The sequence below is a fragment of the Podarcis vaucheri genome (genome assembly GCF_965113315.1).
Source record: "Podarcis vaucheri genome assembly, chromosome: 6".
Taxonomy (NCBI): Eukaryota; Metazoa; Chordata; class Lepidosauria; order Squamata; family Lacertidae; genus Podarcis; species Podarcis vaucheri.
The window spans coordinates 86,010,976-86,033,217 of NC_138764.1; the positions used below are offsets into that span (position 1 = coordinate 86,010,976).

At 42.6% G+C, this 22,242-nt stretch overlaps 1 protein-coding gene across 3 annotated transcripts in view; it reads right to left on the minus strand.

Moving 5' to 3' along the window:
* SULF2 (sulfatase 2) overlaps positions 1 to 22,242 on the minus strand; it is a 296,927-nt gene that overhangs the window by 56,335 nt on the left and 218,350 nt on the right. For all 3 annotated transcript variants that reach the window (XM_082225923.1, XM_082225922.1, XM_082225924.1), the window contains one exon: positions 14,103 to 14,342. In XM_082225923.1, the coding sequence (XP_082082049.1) occupies positions 14,103 to 14,342 (240 nt within the window). The remainder of the gene's footprint in view (positions 1 to 14,102; positions 14,343 to 22,242) is intronic.

Genomic DNA, 22,242 nt, shown 5'->3' on the forward strand with positions numbered 1-22,242 from the left:
ACATTGTTTTTAATGTATGATTAAATCTCCCTAATAAAATACTTTGGTTTTGTAACTGTAAGTGTTCAGTGTCCCAGAGTGACTGCAGCAGCTATCAGCTCTGACAGCTGCTACTGCAGAGAGCTTCCTTCTAGCCCTCTCAGCGCTGCTCATAGGTGCCAACTCCCTGGGGCCCTGGGTGCCCGAGCCCCCATCAAATTTTGATGCCAGGGCCATGCATGCTTCATGGCACCCATGGCCCCAGGCACCCACGGTTGTGGGGCCAAGTTGGCACTCCTGGTGCTGCTGCAGATCTCCTCATCCACTCCATGACAATGCTCAACTTCTTTTTCCAGCAGCAAAGAGGAAGAAGGAAACCAGCCAGCCAGCAAAGAGCTAATATACATTAAAATACCATGCAAGAATTCCAATCACCTTGCACAGGCAGGCATAGGAATTTTGCACAGGTACAGTGGTGCCCCGCAAGACGAATGCCTCGCAAGACGGAAAACTCGCTAGACGAAAGGGTTTTCTGTTTTTGAGCTGCTTCGCAAGACAAATTTCCCTATGGGCTTGCTTCGGAAGACGAAAACGTTTTGCAAGTTCGTTTCCTTTTTCTTAATACCGTTAATACAGTTGCGACTTGACTTCGAGGAGCAACTCATAGAACGCAGTGAACATAGTAGCCTTTTTTGAGGTTTTTAAAGACTTTGGTGATTTTTGAAGCTTTTCCAAAACTTCTTTTGCAGCCATTTGGTAAGTTAAGCTTTTAAAACTTTTTTTGGGGGGGTTGGATTTTGGGTTGGGTTATTTGGAATTCAAGGACTTGGTGTTGGGAAGGGGTTTGCAAGAATCTGGAAGCTTGTGGTTTTTTCCCCTGCATTTTTATGATTTTCTGTGACCATTGGGCCACTCTGCTGTTTTTTTAAAAAAATTCTGGGTTTGAATTTTGAAATGCTCTTTACAGTATGTGTGACTTTAAAGAGCACTTAATAAACTCTTGTTGTACTAAATTTGGCTTTGTTTGGACTTTTTTTGACCATAGGATCGCATTAATTGATTTTCAATGCATTCCTATGGGAAACCGTGCTTCGCAGGACGAAAAATTCGCTAAACAAAAAAATTCACGGAATGAATTAATTTCGTCTTGCGAGGCACCACTGTACCTAACAGCTAGTTTGTATCCAAGTTCATGCAAAGCTAGAACAGTGCTAACAAATTCCAGTTCATCACTCTGACCATTAAAGTCTCACTGCCTTTGCCTTTAATTAGGTCATCTGCATCAACCAGACTAAAACAACAGCAACATGCAAAGTAAATGCCAAGGTGTTATGATGTCAAGCAGCGTTCACCTACCTGGTGCCTTACAGATGTTTAAGATGACAACACTCATCAGTCTCAGCCGGGGCCGATGGAAATGGCAGCCTAAAACATCTGGAGGGCATCAGGTGGGTGAATACTGGAGTAAAACAATAAATGGACAGCCATGCTCTCCCAAGAAAGGACTGTGGAATCAAACACTTTCTCGGGTTACTCTGCTTCCTGAGGCACTTCCAATATTTAGAGAGTTAAGTGCAATCCACAGTAATGTGTGGGTAATTGAATAGTGGAGTAGATTTCTTCTCCTTGCCTCAGTATCTAGGGATGATGGATTGGGCTATTGATCCTTGTCCACAGTGAAAGGTTGGAACACAGCCATCTGAAGGTTTTCGTGCCTCGTCATTATATATAACTAAGCACAGCTGGATTTGGCACTATTCCTGCTCCTCTCCTTGCCATTCATTTATTTATTTAACAAATGTATAAACCACTTCACAGCCTGAAGCCATCAAAGCAGCACTCAAGAAGATAAAAAAGGACGAGATAAAATACAAAACAAAAGTAACCATTCTAAAACTAATTAAAACCTTTCCTACCAAAAACCAAAACCCAATAAAACCATTTTTTACAGATGGAGAATTAATATTCCATAAATGACTGAGTCGCAACTCTAAGCTTCTGGCCGGAGCAGCTGTTGGGCACAGGAGAACAGAACATCTCCAAATGGCAAAACAAAGCAATTCTTTTCAGCAGCATTTTAGCCCAAGTTAGCATGATATCCTATATACTGCCACTGCTTGTACACGGTGGTTTTTTTTTTAAAGTTTCAAAATACTGAGCAGATTTTGCACCTGATGCTATGATACCATCCAAAACATCCTTACACTTTTCACCTCTTGTTAAGTCATGTAAAATTACATTTGGCTCTGCACGGAGGTCCACTAACATGCTTTTCAGCTGACTACTGCAAATGCCTTTTTAAATCTGGCAAAGCACTCCCCCCCCCATCTCTAGAACCTGCACAATGCAATATAAATGTCCCACTGGTTTCCAAATGGCTCCAGGGCTCAGCAGGACAGGGACAAGCCTGCTAACCCCAGCTTAGTATTTAGGATGGAGGTTGTAGGCTCACATTGCCCACAAGGCTCAGCAAGATGGCACAGACCTGAACACTTCCCCCAGCAGCAGAGAAGGAATGCTGGTAAGTACAAATTGTCATTGGCTACCAAGGCCAGTTCAAGCTTTGTGGATCCCCAATGCTGTGAATTATTTCTGCAGAGTGCTGTGCTTTAGGCTGCATGTTCCCTTCCTTTATTTCTGCATGTTTCCTTCATTTAATATGCTTGATACTGCCATTCTAAATTTGTTAACTCTGTCCAATGTAACAGCGGGATAAAAATCCACAATTTATAATTTATCTGAGTCCTGGAAATGTAATCCATCTATGCAGACTCTTACCTACAATGAGCAGAGAAACCTTTACATTATGTTCTGTGTCTGCTGATAAGATTTTTCACAAGCTTACAGTGCCACATTCAGACTTCAGGGCTATTTTAAAAAATAAAATAATAATAATAAAATAATAATATATGTATGTATGTATGTATGTATGTATGTATGTATAATTTTGCCCACAATATTTATTTATTTTACAAGATTGCTTAACTCTGGAAAGGTCCCAGCTTATGTTATGTAAAAAGTACCTTTATAAACAGAATTGGTTTTGTTCCATTTAGCAATAAACTTGGAAGACGCACTAGGAAAAACATGGGTTTATAAATAAATAGACAAAGGAGACAGTATAGTCTTAATGAACTCAATTAAGAGAAACCTCCCACCCATTAAGAGTCTGACTGGTTCTTCTGACCACAAACATTCCACCCTCCCAGAAGTCGCTTTCAGACACAAGGAACTGTAAGATACCGTGGCATTTTAAAGTAGCTTCTTTCTGGAGAAACTTTGGCAAGAAGCACAGACGTCTATGTTTTCATAAATGTTGGTTGATGTTTCTCTGTGAGTTAAGGTATGAAAACCTAACACTGCTCCAAGTTTCCCTTTCCTTTCCATAAATGTATGCTAAAGGGTATTTACTGATTACGGGATTCACGAGGAACAGGATTTAGTTGAAATTTCATTCCCATTTCAAACCCTGGAGCTTAGAGTAGCATCTGAAGCAAGGGCAACAGGGATGAAACAAAATCTGAGGACTAAAACAGAGCAAAATGTAACTAGGGAGTGCCTGGGGGTGTATTACTCAAGGAAAGTTGTTCCTGCAAAGAAATTAAGAGGTTTGGAGAAGCCAAACAGGATATGTAGAACCAGTGCCATGTTAGTTCCCTGAACACTCTTGTCTCCAGATTGGAAACAGCAGTAGGCATGGTTCATTGAGAAGGGTGAGTAATCCTTGGTTACAGCTCCTGATTTGTCTTGAGCAAGACAAACCAGGAGCTCGGGTTCAAACGACATGCTACACCAAACCATGGCTTAGTCCTGGGTAGCATAACAAGAGGACTGGGGAAGGAGCACAGCAGCCATGATCTGCATTCCAGCAGCTCACAGGCTCATGCTAAGCCATGGTTTGGCTTAGCATTACATGCAAAGTGGGTCATTGTGAGTACAGAACAATGATGTGTCCAATGTAGTTCCCATGATTCTTAATTTGACACTGCAACAGTAATTTGAAGGGGAAGATGAATTCTAGAGGAGAGGGGTTTCCTATTTTTCCAATGGCTTTCCCCCACTCAAAATAGCTCTCAAACTGTGGGGTGGAGAAAAGGAACCATGAGGAACTGCCGCTTTTCCCTGACTAGAGGTAAAATCAGAAGGATGGCAGTCCTTCTGACAGCTCTCATCCTATGACAGCTTCCCTCTTCAAACTGTATCTTCAACAGCTGCATTTCGCAACAGCCGCAAGAAGAAACTCCGGCAAAAACACACACCATAGAATGACATGGAACGTGTAGCTCCACCTTCCAAATTTTCAACAGCAGTTCCGCATGTTAATGGCAGAACAAGATCAAAGCTGGGAATGTGGCATATACACCAGGGCCAGAGTATATTCTTAGGCTTCTATAAATTGCTCGTGTTCTCAAGGGAATTATATCACCTTTCCGAAAAAGCCATGGGTTCAATAATGCAACAAAGCCTTTTCTGTTTCTTTATTTTAGTAATGCAGTCTCCATAAGATCTAAATCTAACATGGATTGCAGAAAGCCTTTGACAAACGGGCAAATACCCTGCTTAGGTTTTTACTGTTCTGACGGCTTCAAGATAAGAATCCCATTTCTTTGCAAATACCAAACTAAATATTACTTCTTGGCTGAAATGATAAATCAATATGAGAAAGCATTATTCTTTAAAGGCAGGTGCTGGCATCCCTTTAGAACAATACATTAGCAATGGAGGAAAAATGAAAGGAGAAGCCTCTTAAGACAATTTAAAAATACACTGAGCAAAGATATATTCAGGTAAAAATAAAGGGAGAAGCGGGGAAGAGAAAGAATATAGACTTATAATGGTTAGCAGTGTGGCAAGGGAGCATTAAATGTTTGTATTGATTCTTTAGCTTCATTTTTATAGATATGGATACATCCAGGCTGTCTCCCTTTTTTTCAGGATACATCATCAAATATATTGAGGCATGTGAGGGACCAACCATGTTAATTCCTCACAAGAATCTGATCGCTAATGGGGTACCTGAAGGTGTGGACGGCTAGCAGCTGGTTTATTACAGTGAAGAATGGTTGACATCTTTACGGTTATGAAAGACAGAAACCAAACTAGATCTAAAAAGGCTTTTAGATTAAGTTTTCATGCAGTTCTATGATGTTAACGAAAGTGTTTCAATACACATCAATGGTAAAAATCAAGTTTAGCAATAAATCAATCAGCTGTATAGCTTTTAGTGGATCTCTCCCCAAGGATTCTGAGTCAGTGGAGGATACTTAAATCTATTGTTGCTACTTTTCGGTAGGAAGATATAGGCTATTAGTTGAGAATTCCCATTCTGATCAATTGTTTTCTACAAAAGGTCAAACCATTTATCTTAACACTCACTGGGTAAGGGTCAGGCTTTAATGAAGCAATTTACTGCTGTTGGGTAAGGAATGGTAATATATTCCGCATATCCCCCTTTTCTTGAATGGATTTGCCATCAGATATTGTTATTGATATATTTTCCATGGATTTTGGAGATCTGCTTTCTGAACAATTTATTTGATGGGACTCCCTGCCCCCCATGCAGAGAGGGTATCTCTAGCATGTTTTGTTAGTTACTATAAAATGCTGCAAAAATAGAAATTAACATGGGTTGTGGAGGAAGAGAATGTAAAGGAAGAAACACATGCATGGAAAATATGTCAATATTAGTTATGAGGCAATGAACAAGAATGACAAGATTTTTGTCTGGATGCATAGCAAGTCTGGATTAATGGCTAGCATTCTTCTATGGCTTCCCACCAGTGCAAGGATTTCTGCAACAGACTTTCCCATTCCCCTCTCCCATGTGCACCTCACATCCTCCCAAAATCTTCAGAGGGTTGTAGGATCCCCTAGATCAGATTTAGGGGGCATGAAGGACAGGTGGGGAAATCCTATTCTGCAAATACAAATCCATCTGCTGACGGAACATTTCCCTTAGCACTATGTTGAATTCCACCCTGTAGGTTCCACTTTTTGCAAGTATACACATGAAATAAGCTGTACAGGTTAGATTCTTGCCATTAGGACCCCCTCAGCACAATTCTGATGTTGCCTGCTTCAGAAGCTACCTTCCAGATATCATTTATAATCATTCTAGGACTATTTGCTGCAGAATAAAACACCCCTTTCTTGGTTCAATGTTGAATTCAGGCCTTCTTTTTTACCTCAGCTGTAATGCATACAGCATAAACAGAGACGTCCCAGTGGGATTAGATCTGGTTTCAGCGGTTAGGAGTCAGCACAGAGAACTGTGACTCAGAAACCAGAGTCCCTATTCCTGGCTCTGACTTATTCTGCAACCTTCGATAATATACTTCCGTTATTTGCCCTTTTGTCTCTTTGACTCTGAGCAATTTTCTTCCCTTTACAATCAACCACTTATTTGCAAAAGGTTACAATTCAGTTATTATTCCAGCAATATTATCTGCTGTTAGGTACATTAGCAGTGGCTGGTGAACTTTAAAAAAAACCTGTGGTCCTATAGAAAGTATTTCACAGGAACAACACATTGTGTTTAATTGATTGCATTTTGTGCTTAATTGATTTTATAGTAAACTTACGCATGCTTGCATCAGTGACATATAACAGTAAGGAAAATAAAACCTACAGCTAGTATGTGGGGCAAAAACTAATTGCAGCCCTCTTCCCAAAATGCCCCCCCATTGTGCTGAAGCCAGGATGGGGTGGGGGGTTCAGTCATGCCCTGACAAAAATGAATACAGTGGTACCTCAGGTTACAGACTCCGCTAACCCAGAAATAGTACCTCAGGTTAAGAACTTTGCTTCAGGATGAGAACACAACTCGTGGTCCAGTGGCGTGGCAGCAGAAGGAGGCCCCATTAGCTAACGTGGTGCTTCAGGTTAAGAACAGTTTCAGGTTAAGAATGGACCTCCGGAACAAATTAAGTACTTAACCTGAGGTGCCACTGTACAGATAACAACTTTTCCTGAAAAGGTTAAAAATACCGTAAGTCGTCACTCCTTCATATTATCAGTCTAACCAGACCTTATCCAAGGAGGAAACAGGAATCCTTGCAGTAAAGCTCAACAAAGTTCTCAGGCCCAATTCAAAGTGCTGTTTTTGACCTTCAAAGCCTTGGGACCCAATACTTACAGGGATGTCTTTCCCCATATGAACAAGGATGCTGAGCTCACCATTTGAGGCCCTTCTTGGTGTGCCACCTCCAAGGGAGGTCCAGGGGGATGGGGACAAGAGAATTGGCCTTTTTTTTGTAATCGCTCCCAAACTATGGAAATGCTCTTCCCAGGGTGGCCTGGCACCAACATTCAACTTTCTCAAGTTTTTCATGATGCGGAAGCTATTTTTGTTTCCCCATGCATTTGGAGAACACAGATGATTTATATTGTTGAATTCTAAGTGTGTTAACATGCCTATGTAATTTTTATTACTGAATCTTTTTGTGGCTGTTAAGGCTTTTTGTTGTGGGAATGGCCATATAATGCACCTAAACCACTTTGTGGTTCTTTACAATCAAGAGGTGTACAAATTTTATGAATAAAATAAAGTAATAAAATAAAATAAGCCAGTCGGAAATTCTGAAGAAGAAGCTGAGTTAACCTGTCTAATCAGCTATGCCCTTGCTCCCACTTGAACACCATGTTACTCTTGACTCCAGGAACAAGGAACAGACCTCTCTTCCCAAGTCACATTCTTTCTTTTAAATGCTATCTCCTGGAAGGAGATACAGCCAACAAGAAAGAAAGAAAAACCCAAGCAGATCATTCCTTTTGTAAATGTTTACATAAGGAGACTTTAGCAGAAACAGTTTTTTGACACCAATAAATCCTCACTGCAATGAGTCCTTTGTTTCCTCCTTCAATCTTCTTTTGCCACGCCCTGTTCAAGAGTGGCCACGCTTTAATGCACCGATGACTCAGCCTGCAAGTGGCAGATCTTCCATAGACTAAACCTTCAACTTTTAACTTGACATGTTTACTTAAGTTGCTTTCCTGCTCAACTTCCAGCAGCATACAAGAAAATACAGGGACCTCTCTATATGGGTAGGGTCCTTTGGCACACAAGAACAACTCCTCACTGTCTGTATATATCAAATGCAGCGGTACCTCAGGTTACATACGTTTCGGGTTACATACGCTTCAGGTTACAGACTCCGCTAACCCAGAAATAATGCCTCAGGTTAAGAACTTTGCTTCAGGATGAGAACAGAAATCGTGCTGTGGCGGCAGCAGCAGGAGGCCCCATTAGCTAAACCTGTGCTTCAGGTTAAGAACAGTTTCAGGTTAAGAACGGACCTCCAGAACAAAATAAGTACTTAAGCCAAGGTACCACTGTATGGAGACATGACCTCACAGCCTTAATATTTGGCTGCCTCTTATCACACAGGTATATATATTTTTTTAAAGACAGCAGTCAACATTAATGCAGAAAGGGTCCTGGCAAAGTATTCTATAGTCTTCAACAAAACCTGTTTTTCCCAATCATGTCCAGGACATTGCCAGTTGCAATTTTTTTATTTTTTTATTTTTATGAATATAACAAGTGGGTACATATTTGTATACCAATTCGGTGTAGTGGTTAGAGTGTTGGACCAGGGTCATCTTACTCAGCCATGAACCTCACTGGGTGACCTTGGGACAGTCACTGTCTCTCAGCCTAAACTGCCTCACAGTGTTGTTGTGGGGAGGTAGGGAACCACACGCACCATTTTGAGCTCCATGGAGGAAAGGTGGGATATAAATGTAATCACACACACAGCTTTGCTCTCTCAAACACCCATCCACCCACAGGTCTAGAAAATGAAATGCTGTCCACATGCTATGCTTGCTTACTCCCATTCTCCAAAGTGTGGGCAAAACCCAATTTATGCTGATTCACCCAACCACAGAAAGTAGCGTTTCTCCACTGCTGGTAGCAGTAGCAATATTAAACCTGGCTACATCTGCATCTGCCTGGATTTTATTCCTCTTTCGAAACCTCTGCTGCTATTGCTACCGGGAAAATAAATGCCACAGTGCAAATAAAGGAACAGGTTAAAAGATGATCACTGTGAACAAAATTCATCTGCAGTCATCCACTCGGGTCTCCGCCAGGGATAGCAAATGGAAAGCAGAATTGGAAAACCTGCAAGACAACTTATGATGGAAGAAGAGCTTCCTTGTTAGCTGTGATGCTGACCACAGAAAAGTAAAAATAAATACAATGTTCAAAGCTAGGAGAAGTGGCTAAAGACAATAGTCCGTGCAGGAGTTCATTCAAAGACTTTTTAAGCATTATGAATCTAAGTTGAGAGTTGAACTGAATTTTTGAAAAGCAATTCAGCACAGAAGGACTATGACAAGGCAGTGTGGGGCAGGGAACAGAATATCGGATTCCAGGATCTCTGACCAGGAGGAGAGCTACAGAACAGTTTGTTTACTAGAAACTCAAGGCCCACCAACTGGAACCAAATGCAAAATGGTGGCTGTGCGATAAAAAAGCCAGATGCAAAAGGTGTCATGTGCCCCTCAGCTTTGTCAGGATTTGGCATGGTTTAGTCAGTATCTGGCAAGGATCTGGCATGGATCTGGCATGGTTTAGCATTCCTGAGTGAAGGCTGATGAAGGAGATGAAACAAAGGGGATGGTTGAAGGCTAGCACTCAGGGATGGAAGACAGAGCTCCTCACCTTTCAATCCCCGAGTGTGAGAGAGGGGGCAGCTAGTCTGGCAGCTCTTTCCACTGCCCTTCCTGCAGAGCCTCCGTGGAGGGAGAAGGACCTCAACCAGTTGGTGGTAGTGGTGGAGCAGGAAGTGACAGCAATGGAGTCGGAGTCAGGGGGCAAGAAACAGTCACGATGTCTTTCCCCACAACTCTCCCCATTTCCAAGTGACTACAAAACTTGCTGCAGTGGAAACCCAAGTGAGATGAGCAGTGTTAGAAACTGAGATATGAAAGCTAGGAGCTAAATGGCACCTTAAACCTAGGTCAGGCTTCCTCAACCCATATGTTTTTGGCTTACAACTCCCATGATCCCTAGCTAGCAGGACCAGTGGTCAGGGATTATGGGAATTGTAGTCTCAAAACATCTGGACGGCCAAGGTTGAGGAAACCTGCCCTAGGTGATGGGCGCAACAACAGAATGTCTAGGTGCACTTTTTTTATAAGAAGAATTTAAAGCTGAAAATGAATAAACTGCAGCTAGAATCTTATGTTCATTTTTCACATGGCCTAGTCCTCATCTGGAGACTGCAAAAAACAAATCCATGCTTCCCCTGCCTGCCCACCCCCCATATTCTTAAGAGGGTCTCTTCTCCAGTCTTCGGAGAGTGGCTGGAAGTGGGGAGGTAGAAAAAGGTCCTCCTTTCCTTCCACTCTGCAGTTTTAATCTGAAATGTACTGCACCCAGAGCTCAGAAACTGCTCATGCTAATGATATTCCTTGTCGCAAAATGTGCCTAGAACAATGGGAGTTTCTAACGCTGGAGATGAGTAAAAGAAGTGATGAAGGCCCGCTCTGAAAGAATGCAAAACATGCATCCAGAGAGTGCTTTCTGATCCTCTGGCTAAGTGCAACACAGCAGTCCAATGACATCATCCATTGATTTTTGGTGGCTGTGCAGATGTTCTTTAAGCTGGTGGTGACAGAATGATTGCCCATTGCTGAGAATGATTCTGCCTGCGTGAGAATTCCCTGATGAAATCCTAAATGCACTCTGTGCTCTACAGGGACCACAGAGAAAAAGAAATCAGAAAAGCTTACAGTGAACTTTATTTACTCTACAGTGATCGAAGGAGAAAGAAGAAATGAAACAGATAGCTCATAACCTTTTAAACAACAATAACAAAATATCCTCTTTTTGGAGCATTTTGACATGGTACAAGCATGTTATTGTTCTGCTTTAACTGATAAGATATAAGGTTTTTCTGCATTATTGTACTATTGGATGCTCAGTTTGTGTATTAGGTTATGGATTATGATAGATATTGTGCTTTTAATCATGTGTTTGGTACTTCTGAATTTTGCTTTTTATTAGTTTGGAATTAGCCTGAGGTTTGTACAGTGGTACCTCAGGTTAAGTACTTAAGTTCCAGAGGTCCGTACTTAACCTGAAACAGTTCTTAACCTGAAGCACCACTTTAGCTAATGGGGCCTCCTGCTGCCGCCACGCTGCCGGAGCACGATTTCTGTTCTCATCCTGAAGCAAAGTTCTTAACCCGAGGTACTATTTCTGGGTTAGCGGAGTCTGTAACCTGAAGCGTATGTAACCTGAGGTACCACTCTAATAGATTTTGTTCATATGTTCTAAAATCTAGGTGTGGAACCACCAGTTTGCAGACCTAACTTGGCCCACCATGCAAGTTTGATATAGTGTATCATTATCAACCCACTCTTTACCCAGGGCGAGTTACAACAAGTGAAACACAACATTAATATTAAAATATTACACAATATTAAAAACATCTTAAAACAACTTAAAATAAATAATAATAACAATACATGGCACCAGGTCTGGGGTGGGTAAAGGAGGGGTTTCAAAGGTACAACCAGGAGCTGAGGGTGGTCTCCCAATTGTTTCTTTGCCGGAGCAAGGTGTGTAGCAAGGTGTGTTTCAAACACCCTATCAGCTGATGGATGCTAGGAACACACCTTGCTCAAGCAGCAGGAAGCAGTTTTCATTCAATGGAAACCACTCCCCCCCCCCAACCCGGTCAGTGCTGTTCGTCTCTCTCAACCTCCAAAGCAGCACAGGAAGGTTTGCAAAAAGCCACTTTGCGCAGCTCTGACATAGTCAAAGGGATAAAAGCATATTCAAATGAAAACGATGGTTTGCAAGGTGCACTCACTAGGTGCAGCTCAATATCCGGTGAGTTTTCACTGCATATTCAACGTAACTTGTACCTGAACTTATTCACCTAGAATCAATGCTAGGAATTCAGAGCTGCGAGTGAGCATGACACAATTTTTCACAATTTGGCTCCAGAATGCTCAGACAGCTGGGATTGGCATGATCAAACAAAAACAAATCCAGTACGCACAGAAAGGACAAAAGCAGGTGTTAACTTTTGTCTGTGGCACATTTTGTAGGCCCCAAAACATTAATGCCCTTATTAATAAAACAAAAGGAAACAGCTACAGAGTAATAGGGTGTCTACACTTCCCTCAATTTATTCCATCGCAGACTAATTCAGGGTCTTTATTTGAGCAGAACAAAGCAAGGAAATTATCTAATTTGTTCAAAGACACGTTCCTAGTCTGGCTGCTGAGTAGAAGCAACACAAGAAGCTAGAAAGTAATGTTACTATGTTTACTAGTCAACTTTTAAAGTGCAGTAACACCTCAAGGCTTCAGTCTAGACAGGCAACTCTATTGTTCCACAGAGCATAAGTATTAATTATTGCTCTTCACCTCCCAAAATAGCATTCAGACACAAGAATGGTATGAAAACACACCCGCTTGACTTGCCATAAGATGGCAATGATTACACTACGTTAATCACAAGGTCTCCTGCCAGCCTGCAAGACAGAAATATGGATCCAGAGTTTGCTCCAAAGTAGTGGTGGGCATTAGCTCAAGCCTTGAATGTTGTAATTCTCAATGCTGCAGAAGTGCAACAATGGCTCCGAGACCACTAGACTGGAGGCTCAGCTACATTAGTTAAAAAACTAGTGTTCTGAATTTGCTATAAACATGCAACACCAGATAGCACTGGAGAGCAAAAAAAAAATTCCATGCGATTTTCCATAGTGTTTTTCTTTTCTTTTGCTATACTGATTTGATTTATGACTTATTTATAGTGTTTTCTTCTTGCGTGTAGACCAACCCTGGATTCAGGGTACTGTTGGTGGCAAGCTACTTCAATGGAATAGTTCAAAATGCAGGTGGCAGTTGCAGCGTCCTCTGCCATAAAGGAAATAAGAGAGCTCCAGAGGGACATGATGGATGTTGGCAACTATTTTGGTAGACCAAATTCAATACAATTTTGGAGAGAAAGCAACGGTATGGAGGAAAGGGGCTTAGATGATAGGGATTTTGGATTTGCAAGGGTAGTGTTCAGGCCCAGGGGAGGGGAAGCTGGTGATTAGAGATGTGCTGTTTGAGCAGGCAAGATGAGGAAGAAAGGCAGTACGGAATTGGGATATATATATATTGTGTTCCTCCACCATCAAAATGAGTGAATAAAGAATGGATGGGAGATAGGTGCTGGGTAAACAATATGAGCCTCTAGCCCATCTGAGTTAGCACCTCTGTTTTAAAGTAATCAAGACTGGCCCAAGATAGTTTGAATCCCAAGACAGAGGTCCAAATGTTGTCACTTTCCACACACGCAAACTAAAATGCCCATCTACAAGCATTCTGCCCAAGTGGCATTGAAAGGAACAGGACTTGCGTAACAACATTCGTTTGATCTTGTGCAATTCTCACTTCTTTCAAACAAGACTTGAGCAGAAGCACTTCCTGGTAGTAATGATGGGTGAATCTGTCCATTTTGGTTTCTTTTAGTTCCTTTCATCCCTCCCACCCCCAATCTTTTTTTCAGCTAATCACATTTCCACATCCGTTTGCAAATTTCGACAGCATTTACGTAAGTACTCATTTCTCCAAATAGACACATTTCTTACAAGCAATTTCCCCTTTCGTATGTTACTTTCACTAATTTTTGAACCTGTTCCCCTAATATATGCATTTTGTACACACCTGGGGAATGCACAAGAAAATTCAGAGAAGTGCGAATGAAAGCCATGTTTTGGTTCACACATAGCATCAGGAAGTGTCTGTTAGGTAGGTTGGCATTAAAATGCTAACCAGACCAAATTTCTCTGCCATCCATCTGGCTGGTGGACTGTTGCCATGGGTCACACCTGTCATTCAGCTCCCTTGATCATGTGCCCAGTACCTATTTCACCTTATTTCATAGTAAGACACATAAAATATCTTCTGTCATATTCTTCATCCCAACGCTAACAATATCCAATGAGTTTAATGGAGATCTATCTCTGCATAAATGAAATCTGGGTTTGTCGGGCGGATGACAAGAGACTAGGAGAAGTTATGCATTGTATTCCTTCCAGTTGATAGCCTCAGGCGTGAGCCATAGGGCTGAAAAACCTACCAGCGAAGCAGCTCACCTATTTCGGTCTTACCTGTTCTATAGCCTGTGTTATTGAGGTACACTGCAAACGTGCGAATTTCATGCTGGGCCTGCCAAGATGGAGAGGAGCAGTTTTCATTGTTGGTGTAGGTGTTGTGATTGTGGACGTACTTCCCTGTGAGAATTGAGGAGCGGGATGGGCAGCACATAGGTGTTGTCACGAAGGCATTGATGAAGTGAGCACCTCCCTGTTCCATGATCCTCCTTGTCTTATTCATCACTTGCATTGAACCTGAGGAAAGAAAAAGCACCACCATGTCATCAAAAAGAGATCGAGAGCTGAAAGCTCATTGCTCTGCTTTGTCAGAAAGTTTCATTGCACATAAGACAAAAGAAGCCACTTTATGATAAAACGAGCATAGTTGTTTTAACCTGCGAGGGCGGAGAAGGCTGTGCCAAATATCTCCTGCTGGTTACATCTTCACAGTAGTGTAAGTAGCTTTGGAATTAAATCCCTCAACTTTTTAAAAAAGATCTTTTTAACCTTTCAGTTTTAGGACTTAATTGCCTCATACTATATATATAGAATCCTAGGTCTGCCCAGGGAATCTGCTACTGCTCAGTATGGTTCTCATGCTACCCCTGCGGCAGAATGTTAGCTACATTTTGTGTGTGTGTGTGTGTGTGTGTGTGTGTGTGTGTTTGTTTTTAAGCCGAACAATTTTCGGTGGTGTTTTTAAAAACAACAACGATGAAAACAAATTCTGTATCACAGTGAACCAGCAAAGAAAACAATTTGGGGCAAAGGAACTTCAAAACTATCACTTTGTTCTGATAATCATTGCTCTGTGAGTGGATTAAGGAAAGACTCAGGAGATGTACTGTTCTAATCCTCTTCTAATGAAATCAGGGAAAGGGCCAAAACTCAGCTGTAATGCTTTGCATGCTGAAGGCAACACTTTCAATCTACTTTTACTTGGGGAAGGTTCATGTAGCTGGTGATGGGGAAAATCTGTGCCCAAGACTCTGGAGAGCACAGCCAGTCAGAATACACAAACTGGGTTAGAGGGAACAGAAGCATGACCTGATATATGGCAGCTTCCTAGGTTTTTAAATCACACAACTTTATTGATTTTTAGCACATAAGAGAAAATGCATAAGGTGGGTCCACAAGCAAAGGCGATCACAATGAACATACAGGTCTTGCTCATGCAACCCGAAAGGAGAGGGAGGGCGAGTCTTTTGCTTCCATGCGCCCCATCCCCATGGAGGGAAGAATATAGGAATCAGTGCAATAGAGTGTTTATCCATACCCTAAGTGAGATACTGCCTCCTCTTGGAGGATAAGTGCTCAAGTCCTCTCCCTACTTAACCCAGCCATCCCATTCACTTTATCTAATTATTCATCATCTCAGCCATTTTCATTGTTATTGAACTAGTTTCAGTTATTAGCATCCATTTTGCTTCCAATGGGAGCCATGGCGACTCTTCTGTTGCTTGTCACTTCTGTGTTTTCCATCCAACAGGCATGAAATTGCCAGGGATTCTATGTATTGTCTATCTATCCAACAGATTAAGACCTGCTAAACTTTAGATGGGGGGGGGAGAGTCCTCGTTTTGTAGGCTGCTTTAAAAATACTCACAGGCTGATCCACAGATCACTCCAAATACTAGTCTCTCTCTCTCTCTCTCTCTCTCTCTCTCTCTCTCTCTCTCCCCCCCCCTCTCTCTCTAGTGATGAACTAAAAATAAGTTAAGTACAAGGAAATGGGGAAGGTGGGGAGACAGTGTGGACTGGATTAAAAATGCTTTTCCGGGCCCAATTCAAGTTTCTCAAGTTAGTGTTTAAAACAACTTAGCCCCCAAATATCTGAAAGATGGCTGACTTCCCACCTAACTCTCCCAAGTGTTAAGAGGGTCCCTACTCCTGATCTTAATAGTTCCACCTCACTCACAAGCAGGACTTTTTTTTTCTAGAAAAAGAGGTGCCAGAACTTGCCAGAACAGCCTTTGGTGCACAGAGAGGTGCCGGAACTCAGTTCCGGGGAATTCCAGCTGAAAAAAAAGCTCTGCTCACATGTTCACAAGAGAGAGCATTCTTTGTGGCAGCCCCCATGTTGCGGAATTCCTTCTCCACAGAGCTTCATCTGGCTTCTTCACCATGAAGCCTTCTGTGAATAATAATAATAATAATAATAATAATAATAATAATAATAATTTATTATTTGTACCCCGCCCATCTGGCTGGGTTTCCCCAGCCACTCTGGACGGCTTCCACAAAGACCAAAAATACACTAAAATGTCATACATTAAAAACTTCCCTAAACAGGGCTGCCTTAAGATGTCTTCTGAATGTCAGGTAGTTGTTTATATCTTTGACATCTGATGGGAGGGCGTTCCACAGGGTGGGCGCCACTACTGAGAATGCCCTCTGCCTGGTTCCCTGTAGCCTCATTTCTCGCAATGAGGGAATTGCCAGAAGGCCCTCAGTGCTGGACCTCAGCGTCCAGGCAGAACGATGGGGGTGGAGACGCTCCTTCAGGTATGCTGAATGATGAAGATGCATCTCTTTACCCTTGCCTTTGACACCTGAGGTGTCTTTTTTCAGGCCTCACCCTATTTCTGTGATTGTAACCTGTTTTAACCATTTTAAATTTTAAATTGTTGCAGCCTGCCCTGGGACCTGCTGGTGAAGAGTGAATAGCGCAATTTATGATAGTCGTGAACAGAGCAGATGGGTTCCATATGTTTCAATACTTCATTATGAAAGGAATGTGTACTCTTAGTAGGAAGTGATCAGACATTAACAGGAACACCCTATAAGAATTCTGACCGGTTGCCATTGTCACTCTTTCCACTTGGGAATGCCGCCCCCTCGGGAATTTATCCCACAAGCAGTTGTAGTTCAGATTTCAATTTGTCCTTCAAAGGCTTTTCACAAATCTGTGCACCCCATAATGGTTTCTATCGTTAGAATAGTGTGCAAAATTTCTTAAAGAGTGGGCAGACTGGAGGAGGGAGGGAGAGAGAGACTTAAGCTTTTACAGGATATGGGAAGCTTCTAAAGAGGTGGACATGTCTGCATTTGAGTGGGGCTCTCCTAAGCCATTTTGGAACAGACAAAAATGGCTCTGTATCATATTTGCAGCAATTATAAGATTTGCTATGCAAGACTGAAGCAGAACAGGCCTCTCTTGATGCAGAGTTCTCTCTAGTAGCCACAAGGTCAAGTTGCCATCAACCTTCTCCTGCCATTGAAGAGATGCCTTCATGTTTGGGGGGATGCCAGTCCCACACCTGTGTGCCCTTAAGCCCCTGAACCGGTACAAAGGTGTCCAGTGAGAGCAGCCGCAGGCAATAGCATGCTGAGTTTTAACTTGACTAAAGCCTGCACCAATGTATTTTCAAGACAAGAGGCTCACGTTAGAGAATATTTAGCTGGCTGACGGCACTGGGATTTCCTTTTATCTCTCCATCAGCCATTCAAAGTTAGCAAAGGTCAGGTGTGCTCAATTACCTAAGTGGCTCTAGGCCAGTCTGTGCTAAAATGGCATCACAACCTAGTCCCTAAGAGAGAGATGACAGCCAAAAGATGCTTTAAAGTCTACACTCTGGAGGCCAACCCCCCCCCCCAAAGTAGATGAAACTAAAAGGATAATACAAAGTGGATTGAGAGAACTAGCTTTTCCCACTACGTAGGGATATTTGGCTAACCACCCTATGGCAGAAAGAAGAGAGATATTATACATGTGATGAACAAATAAGTGGGTAGGAAGATGCACATGGCACGGAAAAATGTGATAGAGAAAAGTTTTTCTCATAATGCTAGAATTCATAGGCATCCAATGGGAATGAATGTTGGAAGATTCAGGGTAGATAAAAAAAGTATTTCTTCATGTAGCACATAGTTACCATATTTTTTGCTCCATAAGATACACTTTTTTCCTCTTAAAATCTAAGGGGAAATGTCTGTGCGTCTTATGGAGCGAATGTGTGGTCCCTGGGGCTGGGGGGGGGACCTGGGCTTCCCCCGCCAGCCCCGACAAGCTCTGGGAGCAGCGGGAAGGCTGCACGCAGCCTTTCCGCTGCTCCCCGACCTGCTCTTTGGGGCTGGTGGGGGAAAGCCGGGCTTGCCTTCACTGAAGCTTGGAGAGCGAGAGAGGCCAGTGCACACTGACCCCTCTCGCTCTCCAGGCTTCCAAGGTAGCCGCCTGAAGCCTCCAGAGTGCAGCAGGAATTCCAGCTGCGCTCCGGAGGCTTCGGGTTGCCTTCACTGAAGGCGAAGGCAATGTGGGAGAGGGAGAGCTGCGCAGCACCCTTCAGCAAAGCGGAAGGAGAAATGGAAGGGGCTCTGTTTCTCCTCCTGCTTTGCTGAAGGGGTGCTGTGCAGCTCTCCCCCTCTAAAACAAGGTGCGTCCTATGGTCGGGTGCATCCTATAGAGCAAAAAATACGGTAACTACGGACAACACTCGCACAGGAGGCAGTGATGGCTGCCAAACTGGAAGGCTTTAAAAGATGACTGAATTATCAATGGCTACTAGCCATGATGGCTGCGCTCTGCCTGCACGGACGAAAGCAGTAATGCTGCTCAACACCAGCTGCCTTGAAACCACCAGGCAAGGGGAAGAGTGCTCTTGTGCCCGGATCCTGCCCGAGAGTTTTCCCACAAGCACTTTATTGGCCACTTTGATAACAGGATGCTGGAGGAGATGGACCATGGGCCTAATCCAGCAGGGTCTTTTTATGTTCACTCCTGCACTAGATCAGGCTGTTTTGATGAAGACGGAATGAAAAAGGGGTGTTTTCTTTTGCCCACTCTCCATAACTCCATCTCCATCCTCCCTGATAACTATAAAAGGCTCAGATTTGGGCATCCAGCCCTCTAATGCTATATCTCACAACATGGGAAGTCATTATAGAAGATGACCGCACCCCCCCCAAAAAAAAATGAGGCCAGAAGAGCATGACAAAGCTCTCTGGAGCCCCAAGCAGGTGCACTCCTTTTAGGGTGTGGGGATACACTGCAACATTTTGTTGCACATCCTACTTCTTTCCTCTAATGTTGACGCTCTTCACCACCCATTTTTTATAAAAAAAAATGCATGGCCATTTGTGGACCAAATGTAACTCTGAACACAGTTTGGAAGACACAGATACCAGCTTTTTCCTCTCCATCTTGTGAAGCGAACCCTCTCTCCCTTCCCTCAAAACCCAGGTCGAATCACTGTTTTGTCATTCTGCTATTAAAACGCAATTTTAAACAACCCCTTTAAATGGCAGAGGCATCTGTGCAGAAATAACACTACATGTTAACTCCCCCCTTGGGGACACTAACCTCCTTTAATAAAACCACTGTAATGACAAGGCCCTATATATCAACAGTCTTTAATACAGAAACATATGATCTAATCTACTTCCACAGCTTGAGAGCTGATGTGAAGTGACAGATCAGTGGAAGGTAAAAATCCAGGGTACCCCTTCCGTGCAATCTTAAATAGGCCAGCTTTAAATATTTTACAACAGCGCCAAGCCATCCAACAAAAATTCACTTCGTACTGCCTCCCAACACAAACTTTGGAGAGGCGGAAGAAATCGGATTCCTTCCTTTTGTAGGACATTGGTTGGGTGTTAATCGGTCATTGCAATCTAAGCAAAACAGCTGCCTCTGGAATAGGAAAAGCTTCCAGGCTGTCACCAATTTGGTTCTGATGTTACTTAGTAATGCTGCTGCTTTGAAAATGTGAGCATCCTATTCAGAAGGTGGTCTCCATTGCAAATAACTAAGCCCTGTTTATGTTTGCAAACTTGTGTTGAAAGGGCATGGCGTAAGATCAGACATTTTTAGTTGACCCAGAGATAAAGTCTTTCTAAGAATTCGGAACTGCTGGATTTTTTTTGTTTGACATATACAGAGGAGACCAGTGTATCTTGGCTCCTTATGGGTGAATCAACACTGGATATTTGCTTCCTTTCAGTTCCTCTGAAAAGAGAAAGCACCATACGTTCCTGCCCACAAAGAGGTTAATTTTCTAGTTTTCTGCACCAACAATACATCCGTGTTTATGTATGTTTGGTGCTTACTTGAAAAACATGCTGCGCTGTATCCTGCAACTGGAATTCTACATGATGCACATTACACAGATCTGTCTAGCTTATTCTGCAATTGCAAGTCCCAGAAAAAGGCAAGAGTTAAGGCACTGAAGCCTCCAGCCAGTATCCACAGCAAAATTCTGCTGAGCACCACTCCTGCGGGCAAGAAACTTGGTTTGGTTTGGTTTTGCTGTAAAAAGAAAGTTGAGAATCCCAAGAGAATCCCAGCCCTACAATATGCCAACACCTATTTCTATGGTATGGAGTGGCAACAGAAAATGTTCAGCACATTAGGTTGAGATTCCTTCATAGCATGGGGTTGGATTAGACAAACCTTGCAGTCCCTTCCAACTCTACAATTCTATGGTTATATGATTCAGCTGCTATGTTTCCACACAATGATGCCACATGCTGTCAGTATCAAAGACATGCTTTGCAACAGCACCAACCAATCAGTATGATAATTCAACACAGGAGCTCTTTATTCTCCTGGACTAACATACAAGGAGCTTGTCAGTTTTCTCATCAAGTATGGTCCAATAGACAGTACTGCCCAGATTTGGGCCTGGGAGACTAAAGTTCAATTTGAGTTCAGCAAGAGTCTCCTAGGACAGCCTTGGGCAAATCAAGTTCTCTCAGTCTCTCCCTCTCCAAAAATGTAACATGAGAACATTAATGGCCTGCTTCATCAGACTGGACTTATGATGACACTAAAGCATTTCACACATTACAAGGGATCTGCAGAAATGACCGGGGGAAACACACACATCAAATAAAGGAAAACTGCTCCATAACATTGCAAGGCACAATCACTTACAGTGGTGCCCCGCAAGACGGAAAACCCGCAAGACGAAAGGGTTTTCCGTTTTGGAGGTGCTTCGCAAAATGAATTTCCTATGGGCTTGCTTCGCAAGACGAAAATGTCTTGCGAGTTCCTGCAGGGTTTTTTTCCCTCCCCCCCCCTTTTCCCAAGCCGCTAAGCCGCTTATCAGCTGATCCTAAGCCGCTAAGCCGCTTATCAGCTGATCTGCTAAGCCCACTAAGCCGTTAATAGTGCTAATCCACTAAGCCGCTAATGGGCTTGCTTCGCAAGATGAAAAAACCGCAAGACGAAGAGACTCGCGGAACGGATTCTTTTCATCTTGCGAGGCACCACTGTACTAAAATAATGTTTTAATATTTCATAGAATCATAGATAAAGCATAGAATTGTAGAGTTGGAAGGGATTTCGAGGGTCTTCTAGTCCAACCCCCTGCAACGCAGGAATCTCAAGTGAAGGTGTTGAATCTTTTTGCCTAATGTGGGGCTCAAACCCTTGACCCTGAGACGAAGAGTCTCATGCTCTACCAGATGAGCTAAAGTGGGGGGGGGGGAGAGAAGCAAAATTTGAACTTGTCCAGCACTGTAAGAGAAAAAAAAGGTTGTGTGTTACAGCTCTCAACAGAGATGGGCTGCTTTACAAAAAGTTGCAGTGCTAATTTAGCAACCCTTTGCAGAAGCAATATTGAAATTTTCACCAGCTAGTATCATATTGTCAGAAATCACACCATTATTGCCAAGTCTGACAACTTCAATTACCGAAGAGCTAGAATTAAATCCAAATGCTCCAAGTGAGTAAAATTTGGGAAGTGGTAACTGCGGGTGGCAAAGTCAGCTCAGCCTCTGAAACTTTAATTAAATATCTTGTCATAAATTCTTATTAATTGAAACTTTTCTGTAAATATATTGTCATCCAGTTTTTTTAAAAAATTGCTTCTAAAACAGGTATCACTGTTATTTCTTGCTCCACATTAAGACCAAAAATTAATCTTTCATACCACATATTGAGCTGCTGAATAAGATTATAGACAACTTGCTCCACTGTTAACTTGTCCTTTTTTAACATCAACTGGTAACTCCTAAGACTGAAGGAAAATGAACCTATGGAGGTTATGGTAGCTCTGGCTTTGGGACTTTTTAGCTGTCCATGGTGGGTGGCTGTGCAGGTCTGGCTCATCTTTCATTGAAAATATCCCACCAGCAGAACGAGTTGCTGTTCAGGGATCTACAGGATAAGGAACACTCTAGCCACCAGTAGCCAAAGCTATTAAGTGAAGCAATC